This window comes from Triturus cristatus, chromosome 5_2, assembly GCF_964204655.1.
Source record: "Triturus cristatus chromosome 5_2, aTriCri1.1, whole genome shotgun sequence".
Taxonomy (NCBI): domain Eukaryota; kingdom Metazoa; phylum Chordata; class Amphibia; order Caudata; family Salamandridae; genus Triturus; species Triturus cristatus.
The window spans coordinates 805,811,070-805,831,709 of record NC_140588.1 but is presented as its reverse complement, the minus strand read 5'-3'; the positions used below and the strand labels follow the sequence as shown (position 1 = coordinate 805,831,709).

The 20,640-nt window shown below is 45.6% G+C and overlaps 1 protein-coding gene across 1 annotated transcript in view; it reads right to left on the bottom strand.

The window, feature by feature from the left end:
• Positions 1-20,640, bottom strand: part of LOC146829304 (transmembrane 9 superfamily member 2-like) — a 669,393-nt gene that overhangs the window by 607,914 nt on the left and 40,839 nt on the right. Inside the window, exons 2-3 of the mRNA XM_085607971.1 lie at positions 18,441-18,508; positions 13,669-13,762 (exon numbers count right to left, since the gene is read on the bottom strand). Coding sequence (XP_085464097.1) covers positions 13,669-13,762; positions 18,441-18,508 — 162 coding nt within the window. The remainder of the gene's footprint in view (positions 1-13,668; positions 13,763-18,440; positions 18,509-20,640) is intronic.

Sequence of the window (20,640 nt, the reverse complement as noted above, 5' to 3'; positions counted from 1 at the left end):
GGGGAAGCTTTGGCTGCAGCAGGTTGTAAGGAAATAGGTCTACCTTGGTGGGGGGCCCTGGTAGTGACGGTGGCCACTCCCAAGGCTGTGGAGGAGTTACAGGGCGATCCAGGGTCTGCACATACCAAGGGGTACAGCATGCAGCAGCACCGCGGGGTGCTAAGCCAGGATACCCAGGGATGTTTAGCGGGTCCCCTGGAAGAACGACGGCGCCCCGTTAACCGAAAGGCGGTTGTGGGTCTGAGCAACCGGGGGCTGCCATGTATGCTCCGCCCACCCATCACGGGGGAGCGTGTGAAGCATGTGGACTGGTGGTCCACGGATGGGAGGGGTGGACCCTCCCAATATTTGGTATACACCAGTCGGCGTTGCCATGGTGACTCTAGGCTTATCAGACGGGCAGGCGGCATAGGGCTGGCCTGCCCTGGGATCGCCCGTAAGATAACCCACATTGTTTGCATATTGGTTATGCTAATAAACCTGCAGCAATATTTCTCCACTTACATTACAGTGTTGTGTGTTTTATTTATGTACTTATGTACTTATTGCTTTGTGATAACTGTTGCCGATATTGGCACTATGTAAGGCTGCCCGGGGGATGGTTGCGCAGCGGCCCGCCCCTTGGAGGGCGGCCGCCTTAGTGCCACAGGAAGGCAAAGGGGTGGGAGGTCGAGTCCCTGGGCTAGTCCGGGGGAGACCCCAACAGATAGCTGTTTCCGGCGAGGGCGGGCAGGAGACAGGGGTACTTATACTGTCTCCGCCCCCTCCTCGTCCTCTTGTCCGCTCGTTCGCCTTGCCCGCCCCTCCGCTTACCCGGCGTCCGGAGGGACAAAAGGGGGGGGGGGGCAGGTTTTTTCTAACAATTTTACTTTGTGTTGCAGGAGGAGTTACAGGGCGATCCAGGGTCTGCACATACCAAGGGGTACAGCATGCAGCAGCACCGCGGGGTGCTAAGCCAGGATACCCAGGGATGTTTAGCGGGTCCCCTGGAAGAACGACGGCGCCCCGTTAACCGAAAGGCGGTTGTGGGTCTGAGCAACCGGGGGCTGCCATGTATGCTCCGCCCACCCATCACGGGGGGGCGTGTGAAGCATGTGGACTGGTGGTCCACGGATGGGAGGGGTGGACCCTCCCAATATTTGGTATACACCAGTTGGCGTTGCCATGGTGACTCTAGGCTTATCAGACGGGCAGGCGGCATAGGGCTGGCCTGCCCTGGGATCGCCCGTAAGATAACCCACCTTGTTTGCATATTGGTTATGCTAATAAACCTGCAGCAATATTTCTCCACTTACATTACAGTGTCGTGTGTTTTATTTATGTACTTATTGCTTTGTGATAACTGTTGCCGATATTGGCACTATGCTGTGTCCAGGTGACAAGAGCTGCTGTTCTAGCACTCTGGTGCGAGCTCAGCTCAGGATTGCAGAATCGGAGCAGGTCATGTGAAAAGTGCTGCCAAGGCAGGAGAAAATTCGAGCAGCACCACCCGTGTCTAGGCAAGGCACCCATGAGTACCGGTACTCTCCTTGTCCTAGAATAAGTTCTGGTACTCAAGGGGCGAAAATTTAAAAGTGCCAGTACTCCGTATCGGTGGGTACCGGCCCATTTAAAGCACTGGTTGTAATAATTCAGACAAGGCTCTCAAGCATGGATAGAAGGTGCGATGGACTTCGTTTATAGCACACGCTGCAAACTAGACCACATTGTGGCGCTTGAGAGAAGTAAAGTGTTTATTTTATATGTAAAAAGGTGCTGCATAGGATTTTACTTTTTTCGATCTTCTCTAAAACTCAGGTCGCTGTGCGTTTCTTCACGTGTATGCTTAGAAGGTGAACAAACCTGGACCACCCTACTGCTTTCTTCCTTTATGCTTTCCCCTTTTAATAATGTAATGGGGCGGTAAAGTATCCTACCTCCTCTGTCCCTTGCACCAGCCCCGTTCGCCTTCAAACCACCATTCACATTGGGCAGAAGCAACCTCACCGGCAAAAGTGCAATCCGCTTGCCTCCTTTAACATGGCTTTTAAATTTTCCCAACTCTAGCGCACCTCCCCTTCCCCCGTACATCTCATCACTTTCGTCGTCCAGAACTCTCATTCCATCGTACATTTTTCCTTCAGCCCCTCCTGTGCCGTTTTCACCTTGCCTGCTGGGAAACATTTCGCTGTAACCATCGTAAAGCGTGGCAGCCATCTTTTAGTGTAGATGTTCTGCATTTTACAATGTGGTAATTACCAATGTAAATGTTCTGAGATTTACAGGTTTATAATGAACAGCTTTTTACATTTTTTGACACCACGACCTTTCACTACACTAGCCTGTTGATTTTCGAGGAACGATTCTTTGTATAATGATTTTATTGTTCCGACTTTTTTTTCACTCCCAATTGGGATTCAACTATTGGATATTCATTCAGGTTGGATAACAAGTAGGGGTACACAGTACAGAAAAGTACCATCTACGAAGCGGAAAATAACTTGGGATGGTCGAAGTAAATTACAGTGGGGCGGTTATTGGGGGTCGTATTTAAGCACGCAAGGAACTGTATTTCACTGCGCCCTCCCATACAACAATTAGCTGGCCTTCTGTAGGAGCCCGACTTGCAGGTTAGCTAATAAAATAAATAACCAAGCGCGGCCGCTAATGTTAGCGGACCGCGCTACAAAATACTGAAATAAACATATGCAAAAGTGAAAAGCGCAGCTGCTAATGTTAGCGGACTGCGCTACAAAATATTGAAATAAACATATGCAAAAGTGAATAGCGCGCACAGCCAAACAATTAAATAACAAGACTGCGAGCCCAGCGTCGTGTGGTGGAAAAGAGTGCGTAGGGACCAGTAAAAGGAGACAGTATCACGCCGCATGTGACAGATCAAATCCTGGTGGGCGGGGCCAAAAGGAGACAAGGAGGGACTAAGAAGCCTCCTTTACAATGAGAAGCCTGCGTTTAGCCTAAGCTATGACGCAAAGCCAATGGAAAGAGGGGGCAGGGCTTCAAGTCCCCTTGCTCGACCGTATTGATTTCAAGAAGCTCTCGGATGCCGAGAGCAGCGTATGCGCGCTGCTTTCGCCAGCCGAGACCTAAAAAGTAGCAAGAGAAGCTTTGTATTTCAAGTGGCTGATGAATTTTAACAACAGTTCTAAAAGCAAATCAGCTATGGTGCCAAATGACCAACCATGGACAGATGCACAGATAACCCAGGCTAAAAAAAGATGCATGGTCATTTGGAAAACCAGTCTGCACCAGGGGAGTGCAGCCCGAGTCGATAAAAAAAGTAGTCAGTGGAGGTGGCAGCCTAAACAAAATTTAGTGGAAAGTGCTGGAGGCGCTTTTCAGCCCTGCAGATACACTCTTTTTGTGTAATCGAAGTATATTTGATCATTTCAGAGTCAAAGAGGGGAGCGGAGATCTATCTTGAACAATATTCCAAAGGTTTTTTATTTTTTTATTTCATCAAAACAATGTCCACAGTTTTGTTAAAAAAAAGAATTGTTCCTGTACTGATATGCAAACCTTGAGTTTTCTCAAGTTGAAAAGAGATGGTCTCCTGTACTGTAAAGATTGGTTTAAATTGCTTTTGTTTGGGTTTTTCATTTGAAGTGTGTGCACTACTGGGCAATCTGAAGAAGGCAGATAACAATTAGCAAAGGTGCCGAGGGCATGTGGTGTGGACAGGTAGGAGAGCAGTCACAGAGACTTGTCCTGGACAGGCAGACTGACTCACAGGAGTCAGCTCCTTAACACTGATCAATCAACACTGGCGTGGCACTTGGTTATAGTGCGGCTGGGTTTCGGATTAAGGCTCATGGTCTCATACTACACAGAAGAGCGGCAGAAGTGCAGAAGCAGGGGCCTCTACCACAGGTTCATCCTCAACCATAGCTATAGAAAATAGAGTTAGATGATCCAGCCAGTTCCAGATTGGTGAAAGGATGTAGCAGACAGGCTCTCACCACTAAAGGCACACATCAATGGCTGAAATAGCAAATACATCCAACTCATACAGTGCATGTTCCACTCATTGAATAGTGGTTTCATCTGAATCTGTATTCATCCGATTATCTAGTAATGTTGTTAAAAAAGTAAAAAATACACTAAGATGACTTTCTTTAAACTGCCGCCCTTTGCAGTAAGTCTCTTTTATTATCCTGAAATGCATGAAGTCTTTCTGGAAGAAGCGTCCATGCCAACTGCGGCGACAACATAAGACGCACGCCGACTTTGTGTGGTCTCCGACAAACAATGATATACATATTAGCATGTTTAATTTATATTTCAAGGAGGAAACTGCAGGTGATTAGGCTGCATCTGAGTACTCTTCTGGCCTTAAACGTGTGCTTGTAATGCTTAACAGGTCTAACTCGGTGCGGATGCGCGATAAACTCCTCATATAAGTAATTGGGACTGCTGAGCTTTAGCTGTTACGATGACACAGGGCCCGGCCGTCCTGGTGCTCACCCATGCCTTGCTGTGCGAGCCCATTCACTAAGCCCAACTCAAGAACTTCTACTGAGGCAGCCTACTAATCACCTTTCGACCTGCAAAACCAACAACCGCAATTAGCTTTTTCAGGACCAGACTGGCGCTCTGCTATAGGTTGTGCCATCTGCTATTGCATGAGTGAGCGCAGAGAGATGTGGTCTCTTATTTCTGTGATGCCTGACTTGGAAATAAAAGAGGGACAACGGCGTTTAGTTTAGTCCCAGTGCTGCTACTTCTAAAGCTGGCATTTAGGCCGCGCCAAACACCTTTGATGGGTCGGGTGGCCTTATGTAATGTAGATCCCCAATAAGATAATCGCCCCCCACTCTAACAAAACCAGCCCCATGAAACCCCAGGTACTGCCAGTGTGGGCTTGTCTCAGGGCAGGGGCCCGCCGCACGTGCACAGTGCCAGGGGTGAGCCCCTGGAGCTCGGGTCCTCCCCGGGCTGCGAGGGGCTATTGTTATGCCCCTGCCATTAAGCACAGTGACAATTAACTGGCACACTCATTTATTCAGCAATGCTCCAAACACTAATCAGATTAGCTAAGGAACTAATACAAGGGAATAGAGTGGAGGGGGGGAACAAAAATGAACAATCAATGTAACATAATGAAAGATGTATTGCAGTGCATGAGTTAGAATCATAGTTAGACCAAACACATTCATAAAGAGGAGGCAGCTGTAAGAGAGGTGGACACTGCCAGGAGAGAGTGACAGTCATTGACGAGAAACAATACAGGAGGAAAGAAGCAGCAAGAAAATAAGAGTGGTCAAATAGCGAGAGACAGCAGGCCATAATAGATATATATAAGGGGAAAGAGAGACTGAAATAGGATGCAAGATGATACAGTCAAGGAAAGAGAAAGAAAAGTAGATTGAGAAGGACAGTCATAACAAAAAGTGGGTATAGACCGCGAGTAATGGAGGAGCACTCTTAAATAATGTGTATGAGAGAGCGTAAGTGAAAGATTTAGGGATAACGAGAGGGAAAGACTACTTAGAAAGTCAGGACAGTTGGCAAAGAGATAAAGAAATGAGTGAGAGAAACAGGTTAGAGAGGTAAGGGCAGAAAAGAGGGATATTTATGGGAAAGAGAAGAAAACAAGCAAGGGAAAAAACAGAGAAAGAAACAAAAGAGCTAGAAAGTGACTGGGGGTATGGAAGGTCACGAGTGACCACCTCTGAGCAGATGCTTCAAGAGAGTAAGATTGCCTGAATTGAGGGTCATTCACAGTGAATGAAGGGCACTATATGGAAGAAAGAGGAAGAGGCACAGAAGAACAGTACGTCATAGTAGTAGCTATAGAGAGGGGAGGAAATAAAGCAGGATGGAAACTACATGTTAGGAGATAACAGAGATCAAGTATCCCACAGAATAAAAAGTGAGGCAACCAACAGGGAAAAAGAGGGATGTTGTGTTGGGCGTAGAGATTTGCAAGATGATGGGAAGACACTAGGAATAAGTACATTGAATGTAGCGCGACGATGGTGGTTGGAATGTTTGCTTTATTTCGAGTAGCAGAGCTCTGAGAGCTTTTACACAAGTTTTCAGTGCTTTCCACAACACGAAAAACATACATTTTAAGGAAGTGCAGTGAACTCATTTTAGTGCAGTTTGAAAAATAGAAAAGCTGTCCCATTTTTCTCACCCAGCTTTCAATAATTATGGAGGAAACCCATACATGTAAAAGGAGCAACGTCCACTATTCAAAGGATCATTGGAATAGAGCTGCAGGCCAGGACTCTGAACCATAGGGCCACCCTGCTAAAATACCTAGAGACTGACAGTCTGAGCTGTCAGCACCACTGCCAGAATCACCGAATTTGAACCTGGCTTGGTTCTCCTCTCTATTCTCAGACCAGTGCAGCATGTGCAATCCACATCTGCGGTAAATATAATTCTGCTTGAGGTTGGAAATCCTAATGCAGGTGCATTTACTTAGTCAGATCTCACTTTGGGGAGGTTTGGGGGGCCGAACCTACCTCTGAAAAGCCAGACCAAGCAATGCAAGGAGTCACTCCTACCCAGGTTCCATCCGCTGTCAGCCATTGTTAAAAATGTCGCCTTTGTTCAGTACTTGCAGGGGCCCGAGTGGGGGCTTCTGGGGTTTTTGTTAAGTCTGGTGTGACCAGGGGGTGAGGCATAATGAATGCTTCTATGGCATCAGCCCAATACCCCCAGGGCCTGCCAGTTACTCCATGCCTCCCTTTATTACACCAAATTAGAAAGTAAAGGTCTGTTGGTGGACTCGCCTCTTTGGGGGACACCAGCTAGTCCAGCGCTAGCCTCGCTACTTCTTTCATCCACAGGAATCACAGCCCTTCAGCAGCTGAAGGATGCCAACTTGGCCTGGGAGAAGGCTACTGCAGGACCAGGACGCATGAGACCATTTTACTCTTTGTTGGATGCCACCTCTGTAGTCTGACTCCGATAATGGACACTTCCTGAGGGTGCAGGCTGGATGTGGGAGGGTCCACAGTCAAACACTAAATCCTGCTTTAGTCATCCATCCAGGCCTTCTGCAAGAGCCCTTCACCCACTCCTGCAATTACAAAAACCCTGGTCTGGCTTCCTGTACAATCAGTGGCTCCCTAAAATGTAACAAAGTGTTACTTCCATTTCTTCAGAGCAGTGTCAACTTATCACACTGTCTCTGCACAAAGTACAGAGCAAGTTGCTGTCTGCTGCATGATATCAGGACAAGCGAGGAGCATGGCTGAGGGGTCACGGGGCCTCCTGCCCCATGGGGGGGTTGTTAAGCCCCTTTGCGTGAACACACAGTTCTATCATCTGTCTCTCCCTCTCAGCATTGCTTCTTCCTTTGAACTTCCTTTTAACCTTCTCTTGGTCGCTGCTCTGTCGAATGTTTCTTTCTGCACTCCAGCGCTCAGATTCACAGATAAATCCTGGGGTGCCTTTCCTTCCAGGCCTCTGTACACAAGCAAGAAACAAAATCTATACATTGCAACTGTTTCTTTTTTGTGTGGGAGATCTTCAGAACACTACCCTAAACATGAACTGATGTGCATTGCTTAGGCCTGTTTGTTGGCCCTGTGCTTCAGCGCTCACTTCAGTATAGGGCCAAGGGGGCCCCTTCAAGTGTAGGGAAGCCTGGGGTTCCGCACGCACCACGGAGGCTGCAGGGGCCTTTGTTACGCCCCTGGTGACGGCACATTCAGTCTCACCTGAGCTCCCATTGTGTGTGGCTGTATGGTATGAATACAAAAAAGCAAAACTGCCAACTACACCCGGTCATGTGACCAGAGACAGGCTGTCGGCACCAAATGGCTAAGTCAAGAAAGTGTTACATTTCTAAAAGTGGCATTTTCAAAATTGCAATCCAATATCCAACTTCATCTCACGTTCGGATCTTAAATTGTGATGCCAGAGACACCAAACACAAAACCAGTTACCTCTTGCCATTTGAAAATGACACTTATAAAATGCAATCCGGCAACTGCAATGTTATCCTATGGGAGAGATGGGCCTTGCAGTAGTGAAAAAATCATTTAAGAGTTTTTCACCACCAGGACATGTCCTACCTCACAAATACATTGCACCCTGCCTACTGAGCTGCCCACGGCCTACCCTAGGTATGACTTATATGTATTAAAAAGGAAGGTTTGGGCCTGCCAAAAGGTTTCTTTGACCAGATCGAAATGGCAGTTTAAAACTGCACACACAGGCTCTGCAATGGCAGACCGGAGACATGTTTAAAAGGATACTTATGTGGTGGCACAATCAGTGCCGAAGATTCACTAATAGCATTTAATTTACGGGCCATGGGCACAGGTGGTGCCACTTTATTGGGGACCTATAAGTAAATTAAATATGCCAATTGGGGATAAGCCAATATTACCATGTTTAGAGGAGAGAGCACAAACACTGGTTAACAGTGGTAAAGTGTGCAACGTCCTAATACCAGCAAAGAACGAGCTCAGAAAAAGTGGAAGAGGAAGGTAGAAGTTGGAGGGGAAGACCACCCTAAGCCTTACAGGTTTAAACAGCGGTTCTACATAAAATCGTACTGGGCCCCAAATCGATAGACCGCATCATGGCGGCCTATGCCTCCCCCACCGCATACATACGTCTTAATGGTCAGCGCTCTCCACCGTTCTTGATAGAACGGGGCACGAGACAAGGGTGTCCCCTGTCCCTTCTTCTATTTGCCCTTGTAGTATAATCGCTAGCCATTCAAATCAGAGATACACCAACTATTTCAGGGATCTCATTTGGGAAAGTTAACCACAAAGTGTGCATTTTTGCAGACTATCTTCTCCTAATCCTAACCATCCCGGCGGGTTCGCTCCCAGCGGTAGTCCAGGTATTGATAGCTTTAAAAAAAAGTGTTGTGATAAAGGAAAACAATGGTCCTTGAAGGGGAAAGTATAGCCTCAACTTCCTTGGATTGCTAGTCCATCACCATCAAAATATTGGTTTTACTAGAACACATACAATTTTATTCACATACAAATTATTTATGATCCTAGGAAAGTGAACTCATCGAGCGCTGATATCATGACCAATGTAAAGCGGTATTTCCCAAACGATGAAGAGGATGTGAGATAAGTGAGTGAGAAGTGCAATAAATATACATCAATAGTGACTGTGGAGGATGTACAGTTGTATAATCTAGACTCTGATTTAGAGTATTAGGCTCCGCATTACATATAAACAGAACACTATTAAAGAGTCAAGGCTTTGTCCCTTAAGAGTGGTTTGTTCAGGGTAGCAAACATGAATCCAGTCAAAAAGTACACACTTGTGTGATTCGGTCAGTACTATTGTATTTTTGGTCATCATTGCAACATTATGCTGTGGAGTGCCGACAAAAGCGCCTGTTCTGCTGGGATGCATCCAGGTTTCCTTCGTGAGAGTGTCATTTAACTGTGTCCCTGTAGCACAAACGCGCTGACTGTCAATTAATGATTTTACTGAGAGGGGGTCACGACAATTAGGTCGCATACTGTTTTTGGGCGCATGATTGACTTGTTAGAGCTCTTTTTAATTTATAATGTATCCTTTCAGTACAAGCAGAATACGGAGATTTGTACTTTTTATTTGATTCAGTTCAATTTCGAGTGAATGGTATTTGGTTAATTCCCGGCAGAGCGTGCAGAGTTTCAAGTAGTGGTTTATAGAAGAGAGAGCCGTCGCCATTCAGGTATGTCGGTCCTATGCAGATACATACATGTAAACGCTTTGGCTAATAATCACAATCTGGGGGTTTGCTGATATAATTGATGCTCCCAGTGCAGCACGCCGAGTTTCATACGTTGATTCAGATTGAGAGGGACATCGAAAGTTAATTTTTCAGGGCATTTAGCGCTATGGAGTGCCCCACACTTCCTTCCTCACAATATCTTCCCATACTTGAGAAATTGGTCCATTTCTTCACGGGCACTAAATGGCTCGTCTTGAGCACTTTCGCCACAATGCAGGACTCCACACCTCGCACTACACACCCTTTCCAGACCCGCTGGGAGGAATACCTGGGCTGCAATGGGGCAAACTCTGGAAAGAGATCATCGAAACCCACAGAAGCATCTCTCACAGAAAAGCAGCTCTGATGTAAAGTACAAATGGTACCTGACCCCCATCAGAAGGACACATTTATACACATTTGGTGGTCCTGCACCGTGATACCAAGTTACTGGGAAAAAAATCCCAGGTCACATCAAGGGCGTGCTGGGGTACCCTCTCCCACCTGACCCTGCCAATCCTGTAATGGGTATGAAACCCACCACTCTGGAGGGTATGGCACGGACAAACAGCTCCCTTTGCTATCTATTTTGGAAACTGCTAGAATTCCTCTCCCCACTAGCACCGTCCCACAAACTATGGCAGATCCTGACATTGGAACACTTAACACACAAACTCATCCAAACAGATGAGATTTACCTACTGATGGAACCCATTGACCGACTTTCTAAATTAGACTACCTGTGCGTTCAGCTCCCTCTCCTTAGGGCGCTACACTTATTTGATTACATAAGGCGCCCTCTCCACCAGAGTTTGCCCTCTCCCCATCCCTCCAGTGTTAAAGTGGCATCCCTCTCTCGGGCCCACCTGGGATCGATTTTGCTTCACACCTCACACTATTACATAGCACAGGGAAGGGATGGTCTCCTCCCCTACACTGATGAATGGACACATACCACCTGAGGAAGTCCATCATCGCCATCTAGATTCAACTATGATATAGCTTTGTTATATCAGGGGTTTGAATGTTTTACACACTATGACAGGCTAAGAGACAGATGGATATGCCCTCCAAGGCAGCTACGGCGCTTCAGAGCTAATACTTCAACATCAGATCCATGGCCAAGTCCTCCACTCCAATATGGGATCTCATCACTACTTTATCCCCTATCATCTGTTTCTTTATGGAGACATGGCTAAATTCCGCAGCTCTTCCGTGCATTCTGGCCATTCCAGAGAACGACTCCATGAGTAAACTAGATCGAGAGAGCAGACCTGGGGACCGGAAGTCGATCATCTTTCAAGTCTCACTGAAAGTGGAAACTATTGCTACCCTACTTGTAGACTTGGTGGAATTTTGCCATTCTCCTCCACCATCTGTTGGAAAGGGGCTCTTGAATACCCTCTACCGGGGGCAAAACACATTTTTGCCATGCCTTCATGGACTACATTGCACCACACATTTTATCGTCGAATATTTTTCTGCTACTAGGGGATTTTAACATCCATGGGGAAAACCTGGAAGACACCAGCATAGCTCATTCCTAACAGATATGGAATTGTTGGAGCTCCTTCAGAAGGTGACAGGACCCTCAAACCTAGCAGGTAACATATTAGACCTTATTTTTTCTAACTCACCAGAAGTTAGTAGTGAACCTCCATTACCCCCAAAAACGTCTTTGGAGATCAGATCGCTGTCATCTATGACAATTTACCGACTGCCCAGAGTCAAACAGTCACGCTATAGACTTCAATTTGCTTACCCCCAACAGAACCTCTACATTAGAGAAATGTGAGCTGTGCTCACTGGAGCAGCTTTAAACGATGCTGGCTGGTGCCAAATCTGGCTCCCCACGTAACATATCCCCCCCTCTAAGGTCACCTCCTCCTTAGCCCTCTGTATTGCACCTGCTGTTACCGACCTTTTCAATCTATCACTAGATCTGGCCACTTTGAGATGAGCGAAAGTCTGCTCAAGTAACTCCTATACTAAAAAAATGTAATGCCAACTCTGATATTCTCTCCAATTATCGCCCCATCTCTCTACTTCCTCTGTTAGGAAAGTGCCTTGAAACCCACATAAACAAACTCGCCACATATCTGGAAGAGCACAAGATCCTAGACCCCTCACAATCAGGTTTTAAAGCAATCCACAGGATGGAAACCGAACTAGTGGCAGTCACAGATACCATTAGACTCTCATTGGATGCAGTTATTCCAGTAATGCTGGATCTGTTTGCAGCGTTCAACACGGTCTCACATTCCATTCGAACCCGTAGACTGCCCGATGCAGGTATACATGGGAGAGCACTACACTGGTTCAGGGACCTTCTTAGCAATCGTACCCAAACCATCACGTTAGACTCCTTCAGTTCCCAGTCTATGCGGGGTTAACAGAAGTCCTGCAGGGCTTTTCACTGAGCTCGACATAATTCAATGTCTACATAGCCCAACTCACTCAGATTGTCAGATCCTGCAGGTTTCAGATCTCTCTACATTTAAATAACGTCTAAAAACATGGTTATTCTAATGGGTTTCCTGCACTTGCCATTTCTGGTTGCTAGCACGGAGATCCACCCCGGCCGGCTGGGAGCCATTTAGCGCTATATCAAGTGACCATAACATACTATAACTGACACTTTTGTCATCAGAAGAAGGACTGAATCCTTCCCCGTTGGTCCATAAACTATTGATACTGGGAAAAGGAATAAAGAGGGCAGCATCTGGGAGGGATTTAGGGTTTGTGCATAGGTGTACATTTACCTGAGGTTTAGTGGGAAAGGGGGGTATAATGAGCAATTTCTGGTGAGCAAATATAACACACTTGGGATCCTGAAATCGGGGTGTGGGGGTTCTTTTTCGTTAACGTCTTAGCAGTCCTTTTGAGTGGAGGAGGCGGGGAGGGAGATCTTAGAATCAGAGTGCCCTCAATGATCAGGAAATTCAACATGATACAGCTGCGTATGATACATCTTGCCTCAGCATCGAAAGTTCTTAACGTACAACTTTGCCTGCTTTAAGTCAATCTACCATTGCCACTTAAAGCATCACTTATAGCCACAAATCCACTTTTCTTTTGTCACATAATGCTCCTGCTACCCATGCAAGATGGTTGCATAAACGATATCAATATGCCCTACACTGCAATGAATGGCTACATCACCATCCGTTTAATGAAAAGAAAACACTCCTTTAACAGACACAGCTGACTGGTGGAGTGGCAAAACTCTTTACATCATTGATAAGGCCAGATTCAACATTAATGGGCTAGATGCAATTCTTATTCATATGTGCATGAAACGAACAACAGCTGAAAAAGGAGGACCCTCTTTCGGTATAGATCATATCAGCATTCGCAAAACTGCTAAAGAGTCTGGGTCCACACCCACAAAGGGAGCAAAGACTGGTTCCATTACCCCTTCTCCGGTACAAAAATCAAAGGGCCAAACCTGGATGCTTCCAGAGATCGCAGGCAGAGGCCAAGACAGCGGTCTACTGTAAGGAGGCTGTATTCAAATACAGAAACAGCCAGTGTCAACAAACTATGCATTTCTTATGGTCCTTCACAGCAGCACCTACACCTAGACATGGCCATACCAAAGCACTATTAATGCCCTCTAATCATCACCCACCACACAAACAATACAGCAGGCGCCAACTCGCTGTGCACTCCCAAGGCACAGAAGTTACTCACCAACAACGGACTCTTATTTATCTTCAGTGCAGAACTTAGACAAAGGTGATGTTGACTCCCAATGAACTGCTACATACTGGTTGATAATCTTACATTTGAAGCCTTGATTAGACTTCAAGTGTATATCATCAGATAGGAACTAAATGCTAAGAAATAAAGCATTTGAAGCACAGCTTTAGAAAGGTTATTGAATATTTAAAATCAGAAAACCATGGTATACCTTTAGCTTATTTGTATAAGATTAATAATTTACAATATAATTGACGAGGTTATCACCCAACCTTATAGGGAGATGATTCAATTCTTTCCCCAAAGAGCACTTGTCCAAGGTTTTCCGATGGTCGTTTTTCATCTTTATCGATGCAGAAGTCAAAACTGGAAAAAAAAGATTTATTTTAAGTAAGAGAACATTTTACAAATAAATTACAAAAAAAGCCACAAAAAACATAAGTGTTACAAAAGTGTCAAATTTCTTTGAAAGGTCTAAGCGAAATGCTGCAAGTATTAAATAAGTATATCGAATTCTTACAGGACAGGAAATAGAATAAATCGACCAGACATCAAAAAGTCTGTCTCGTTTTTCTGCAGCTCATTCGACAGAGGATAAAATGATTTATGAATGAGATCTTACAATAATATTTAAATAGATGGGCATAGAAAGGTCCGAAGGAGAGAGAAAAGGGGGATTAAATGAAAGGGTGTGACAGAAAGGACAGAGGGAGAAAAACAAGGGAAAGGGATGAAATCTGAGAAAGGTCGAGGTGAAGAAAGAAAACAGCAAATCATGGAGGGAGATTTTAATGCGGTGATGGATGGCTCTCTTGACAAACAACCTCCTAGGGACCCCCGAAGCGCCCACGTCAAATTAACAGACTGTTGAAGCCATGGGTTTACTGGACGTGTGGAGAACGATCCACCCCGAAGATAGGCAATACACATAGTACTCGGGTGTCCATAACAGCCTCTCCAGAATTGATTACATGTTCATGTTGGCGGCGGGACTGGATCGACTAACGGAGATCCAACACCTACCCCGCGGAATATCAGACCACTCGCCACTATACATGGCACTCACCTCTTATAATGTTGTGCGTCGGAGAGTATTCCCCATACACCCAGGATATCTCCAAAACCATACAATAAGCAAGAAACTACGTACAACCACGAAACACTATTTCACCGAAAATGCGCATTCCGTGTCCTCCCCAGTAACACTCTGGGAAGCATATAAGACAGTGCTGTGCAGACAGGCAATTTCACTGATAACCGGGCACAAAAAAAAAAAAAAAAAAAAAAAGAAGAAAAAAAAAAAAAAAAAATCACAAAAACAGATGGAAAGCCTTGAACAGGAGGTGGCGGACGCCGAGGCAAACCATGCACTAGACCCAACTGCCGATACCTCGCATGCGCTAAGCATGGCGCAGCAGGAATATAAAGCTTATGCGTGGGAAGCGGCGAAAGGAAAATTCACGGCTACAAGACACACTATTTATGAAGCAGGTGATAAGGCAGGCAAGCTCCTTGCCTGGCTAGCCAAAAAAGACCGTGCTGACCGGGGACGAATTAGCCTCTGCTATTGCGGCACTCCAACCTGGGAAAGTATTGGGCCCGAATGGTATACTGGTGGAACTCTATAAAAAAAAATTGTAACGCACCTCACGCCCCACCTGCTCAATATGTACAAGGCCAGCCTAGATATGGGAGAGCTCCCCGAGGACCAGCGGATAGCGACCATAGTCGCGATTCACAAGGCAGAAAAGCCGCAGCAAGAATGTGCTTTCTACAGACCAATTTCCCTCATAAATGCCGAGGCAAAAATTCGGGCCAAAACCCTGGCGTCTCGTCACATTAATTCATCCTGATCAATCGGGCTTCATGCCCGCCGCAACATGGCCCTGAATCTTCGCAGGCTCCAGGGGGTCATAGCTCACAGTCCCACAATTGCTGAGGATGCAGTCATCCTCTCATTGGACGCCCGCATGGCGGTTGACATGGTGGAATGGCCCTTCCTTTTTGCTGATGTCCAGCACATGGGATTTGGCCCCAAGTTTTGTGCCTGGGTGCGTCTTCTGTACACCAAACCCATGGTGCATGTTGTGGCGAACGGCCGCACCTCACAGAACTTCCCCCTCGGTAAAGGTACGAGACAGGGGTGTCCACTCTCCCCTCTCTTGTTCGCGATATTACTGGAACCACTCGCGGTGGGGATCCGTCAAGACCCAGTCATCAGGGGACTTAAGTGGACGATCGGATGGGAGGACCGCATATCACTTTATGCAGACTACATCTTACTATATACGACGTCTCCCGCTCGATCGCTAAATTGCCTCCTAGATATCTGTGCGGCCTATGGCAGATCCTCGCGCTACACCATTAATTGGTCGTAATCGTTGCTTTACATCCTCCATAGTCCCCCCCAGAAACTACTGCGGAACTGTGAGATACAGATAGCGGAACGAGGTTTCATATACCTCGGCATTTACATCACCCCCCAGGCGGTACACTTCATAGAAGAAAATCTCATGAAACCATTGGCCGGCTTCTTCCGCGATGTGAAGCACTGGCGCTCTCTCCCTCCGACGTTACTGGGCAGAGCAGCGCTCTTCAAAATGATAGCATTGCCCAGATTTTTGTATATCCTACAAAATACCCCCTTCCACATTTCCACCTCCTTTTTTGCTCCGATAAATGCCGAAGGAGCCAAACTCCTCTGGGACAGCGGGACAGCCCGTATTGCTATGAAAAAACTGTGGTATGATGGCAGAATTGCTCTCCCGCACATACAGATCTATTATTGGGCATCGCAACTCACTGCAATAAACCAGTGGCTACACACGCCTCAGGAGGAACCTGCATTCCGTATGGATCGCCATCTCCTGGGCGCAGAAGGTATAATGGGAGCGTTGTACAATACTACAAAGAAATTACACTACACGGGCCCCACGGCCCACACATTACAAATCTGGCATGAGGCACAGAGGGCGATGGGGTGGAAAGGAAAGCTCACACAGGCGACACCGCTGTGGGACATTCAGCAACTAGGGAGATTGAGAAACACTAAGGGATTCAGACAGTGGGATCTCATTGGAATCTCCAAGGTGGGTGACCTGTGGCAGAAGGGGGGGGGGGTTGTACCGTTCACTCAGCTACAAGACACATATAAGCTGGCTCAAACTGAAACATATAGATTTGCCCGCGTAAATCATGCCTTACGAGCAGCGATCCCCGCGGGCAAACAGTTACCAGAGTCCTCCCGATTGGAGGACAGGATACTCACGGACCACCTCCAAACAATAGCCATCTCATTGACTTATCGCAAAATAATAAACAACCCGCAAGATCCTACAGTAGCCCTAAAAAGGAAATGGGAGGCAGAGCTAGGCGATCTAGAGGAGGAGGACTGGCAGTCGGCCCTGATGTCCCCGAGGGAGGTGGCAATTCCCTCCACCCTCCGATTACTCCAACTAAAAATCCTACACTGCATCTATTACACAAGGACCCTGCTAAACAGGATAGGTAAGGCGAACACTCCACTTTGCCTCCGACAATGCGATGCTGAGGGTACTTTTAGGCACACACTCTGGGACTGTCCGCAGGTCGCTTCTTATTGGACCTCTGTTTTACGCACCATGTCCCAAGTCACTAACGTGGTAATCCCGCTTGCTCCAAAATGCTGCCTTCCCAACATCTGGGAGCCTACAGACCTGAATGACACAGACCAGGACTGGGTAACATTAGAATGACATTAGCTAAATGCAACATAGCACAGCGGTGGGATTTGGATCAGACCCAAACACCTCAGCAGTGGTGTCATGACATGGACCACACAATGGTGGCAGAGAAATCTGTCTGCATCCACAGAGGCTGCCCTAAGAAATGGACACAAATTTGGGGCAAGTGGAATCATTATCGGGGTGACATTTGTGAACCTCCCCCACCGGAGCTGGTATCGGATGATAGCGACTAATCTACACAGATGGAAGAGGCAAGACCTGCCGCATTGCACCACACCCATGGGGTACGGAGGGGTTGACAGAGTTGGTGTTCTAGAATGTGCAACTATGCCCAGTCTAAACGTACCTGGATTATTACTAATGTATGCCACTGATTATCCATTATTGAATTGCAAATCTGTCGATGTGTATCAATATTCAATAAAAAAAAAAAAAGAAAAAGAAAACAGCAAAGAGATCAGGCGAGATAGACAGAAAGAAGAAATCAAGGACGGCAAGAGTGAAAAGCAAACAGAAGGCACAGGAGGTGAGCGGACAGAATGGCTACAAGCATGCTATTAGGCATAACATTTTTCAAAAGCTGTTATTTGTATTGTTTTGCTTCTAGGGAAGTGAAAGGTAGCGCGCGAGGACCCTGCTGCCTCCAAAGAGCTGGGTTACATCCAAGCATGGTACGTGTTTCATTGTAAAAGAAAATTCGATTGCGATTGTTGATGCCTTTAAAGAGAGTTATCTTTTTTATTAAACACGTGCGTCCTTTTTAGGCAGTAATTACGCGTTTTACCGTCACCATTTAAACTAATTTCCATTGGAGTCTTTGGGTTTCAATATATTTCAAGCAAAAGAAAACGCATACAAGGAAAACGATACTACAATGAAAAGTTAACAGCGAGCAAAATGACATTTATGCGGGGCACATGCGGTCCTGTATATGCTAGGACAAACCACAGTTTGGTCAACCACGTCTTTGGCTGCACGTGACTGGCCCGTGCCTGTCCTGTAAAAGGGTTGAGGCAATAGTCAGTCTCAAAGAGGCTCCAATGAATTGATTAGAAGGCGGGTGAGTTCCCACAACCCTGTTCAAGGAGGCATTTGCAAGTTTAAATTAGCTTCCTTTCCATCAAAGTGTGTGTGGGGGGGGAGCTTGATTTTTCTGCAAGAATACCTTTCATCATTACATTGAAATGTACATTTATGGAATCTATAATAGATCTCATTTGGATATTTATGCAATGAAGCCAATCTTGTTAGAGCACTGCTCAGCGACCATTATAGAGGGTTTAACAAATAGACATTCAGTTGGTTTACAAGATACTCACGCGTCATATTCGTACGGAATAACGGATTCTACCGAGTCCAGTCGATTTACAAACAACTGGATTTGTGACTAAAAGAGATAACAGATAGAATGTGGTTAATAAAGGTAAATAAACGTGTAGGAAGTATACATTTAACATTCAGCTTAAATAAGGAAAAAACAAAAAACAGATCTATCTTCAAATGTAGGCCAGCGTGTTCTCCAAAAAAAGAAAATGAAATAGAACAAGTTACTCACAGGTTAGTTTGTGCATATCTGTCTGCCTCCTGTTTTTTTTAGGTCGAAGCCTACCAGGCAGCACAGCTTTCTGATGTGCTAAAGACATCTTGGGGGCATTTAGAAAGCTTCCCAGGGAATGCATTCCACCCGTTGCTTACAATGGGCTTTGTGGTTTGTAGCTCACATTTTCTCTTTGCTAGCAGGGTTGCTAATAACCTTCCATCTTTTTCGATGTACAGAAATGGTATCAACTAAGGCTTATTATTGCTCTCAAGGGACGAGATGAAAATTTGTTCCGGCCATATTTTGCTTGTTCTAGTCCCCACCTAGCCATAGGAGTATGCCCAGTATCATACATTTTTGTGAGTGATCTTATTTGTATCTGCAGTCTTACTAGTTCCCTAGTCTTTCTTCCAGATCGCACGGTTTCTTATCATGAGCACGGAGACCTTATTTGCTTACAAGTTGGAACCTAAAAATGGTAGTTTATATTTAGAGATGTTCACACACCAGGGCGTGTTATTCGGAAAGACTAGTCCTCATTCTGGGGATAAAAGAACAGGGGAGTGGTCTGTTAGTGTCCCTTCCAATAGCTCACAAAGTGATAATCAGCATTAAACTCGGAGACAAGTAAATAGTCCATCTGTGACCTAGTTCTAGGATATATCACTGCAGTCTCAACTTTCTGGGATTGAGAGATGCCAGGGATCTGTTAGACCAAGACCTGTGGTTTGCACTGTGTAGCTGTAGGGATGGTGGGATCCAAGATGGAGTCAGGGACTGGATTTCATTCTCCTCCCAATGCGATGTGTAGACCAGAATTAAGTGAGTACACTTAAGAGATGTGTAAGGAATTGAGACTTTGGTGTGTTGGGTGCTTGTATCAAGCCAACAACCAGTGGCGGTTGGGAAATGTTAATTTTGGAGACTATATGCCTTCCCTCTGGGTATGTCCATATTTGCACTAGTCTATATGTTAGTCTCTTCCTCATAAATGGAGCTACTGCCCATTTCTAGAAGCAGGATGTTGGAGGGAGTATAGAACCTGTTGATCCCACAATGCGGCTACTGAATACTACCCTACCAACCCAATTCCACTTGAAGTTCTCAGAAGCTGTCTGGGAAAGGTGTATTTCCTGGAGTAATACAATATCTGTACTTTTGGATGAGAGGTACAACATTACCTTCTTACCTTTGATGCAATGGTTAATGCACTTGACATTCAAAGATATGATTTTCAAGGGTTTGGGGGAGCATATGTTGTACCCATTACTGTTACTGCTTATGTCTCGGGATTTATGACACTGAAGAGGTGGGTCACATTAGAAGCATGTGCTAAAACATAGTTTGTTGTTGAGGCAAGTAGGAGGAATTTTTATTTTTATTCCTTTTAAGCTCTGTGTAGATAGTCCCAAATATGTCTTTTTTACCTTTATATATGCCTAGCGAGGAGCACCGATTGATCAGGTTACTCAGAGTTGTCAGCCAGGAATGAAACTATGTAAAGCGGTTTGTTACAGCAATCAAAGTTTGAGCTAGGTGTGCATAGTAGTTGTTGCTGATCATCTGCAGTCGAAATCTGCATGGCTTTGGTCATTTCCTTAATTCTTTAAAATACATGTTCTGAAGTCTCCAGACGTGTGTATCACAATATGGGATATCTGCTTAATTTAAACATTTGAGAAGTCTTGTGTATCCAGTGATTTATGCATTATTTTGTATTGGATGGGTCAGCTGATTGGGTACGCTTCCTTTTTTCTCTCATATCTTTATTTGTATCAAAGAACCAGACATGATATCCAATATGTTCTCATATATATTGAAAGAAAGACGGATCTCCTGGGAGGAGAACAGTGCTTGGGTTGGGTTGTCAAATATGTTGGGGAATAACAGTAAGGATGACACACAGCATTTCATTGAAGGTTTTACGCCAGTGTGGTATATTGACTCATTTCATTTTTCTTCCCCCGCTCCGTTCCCAT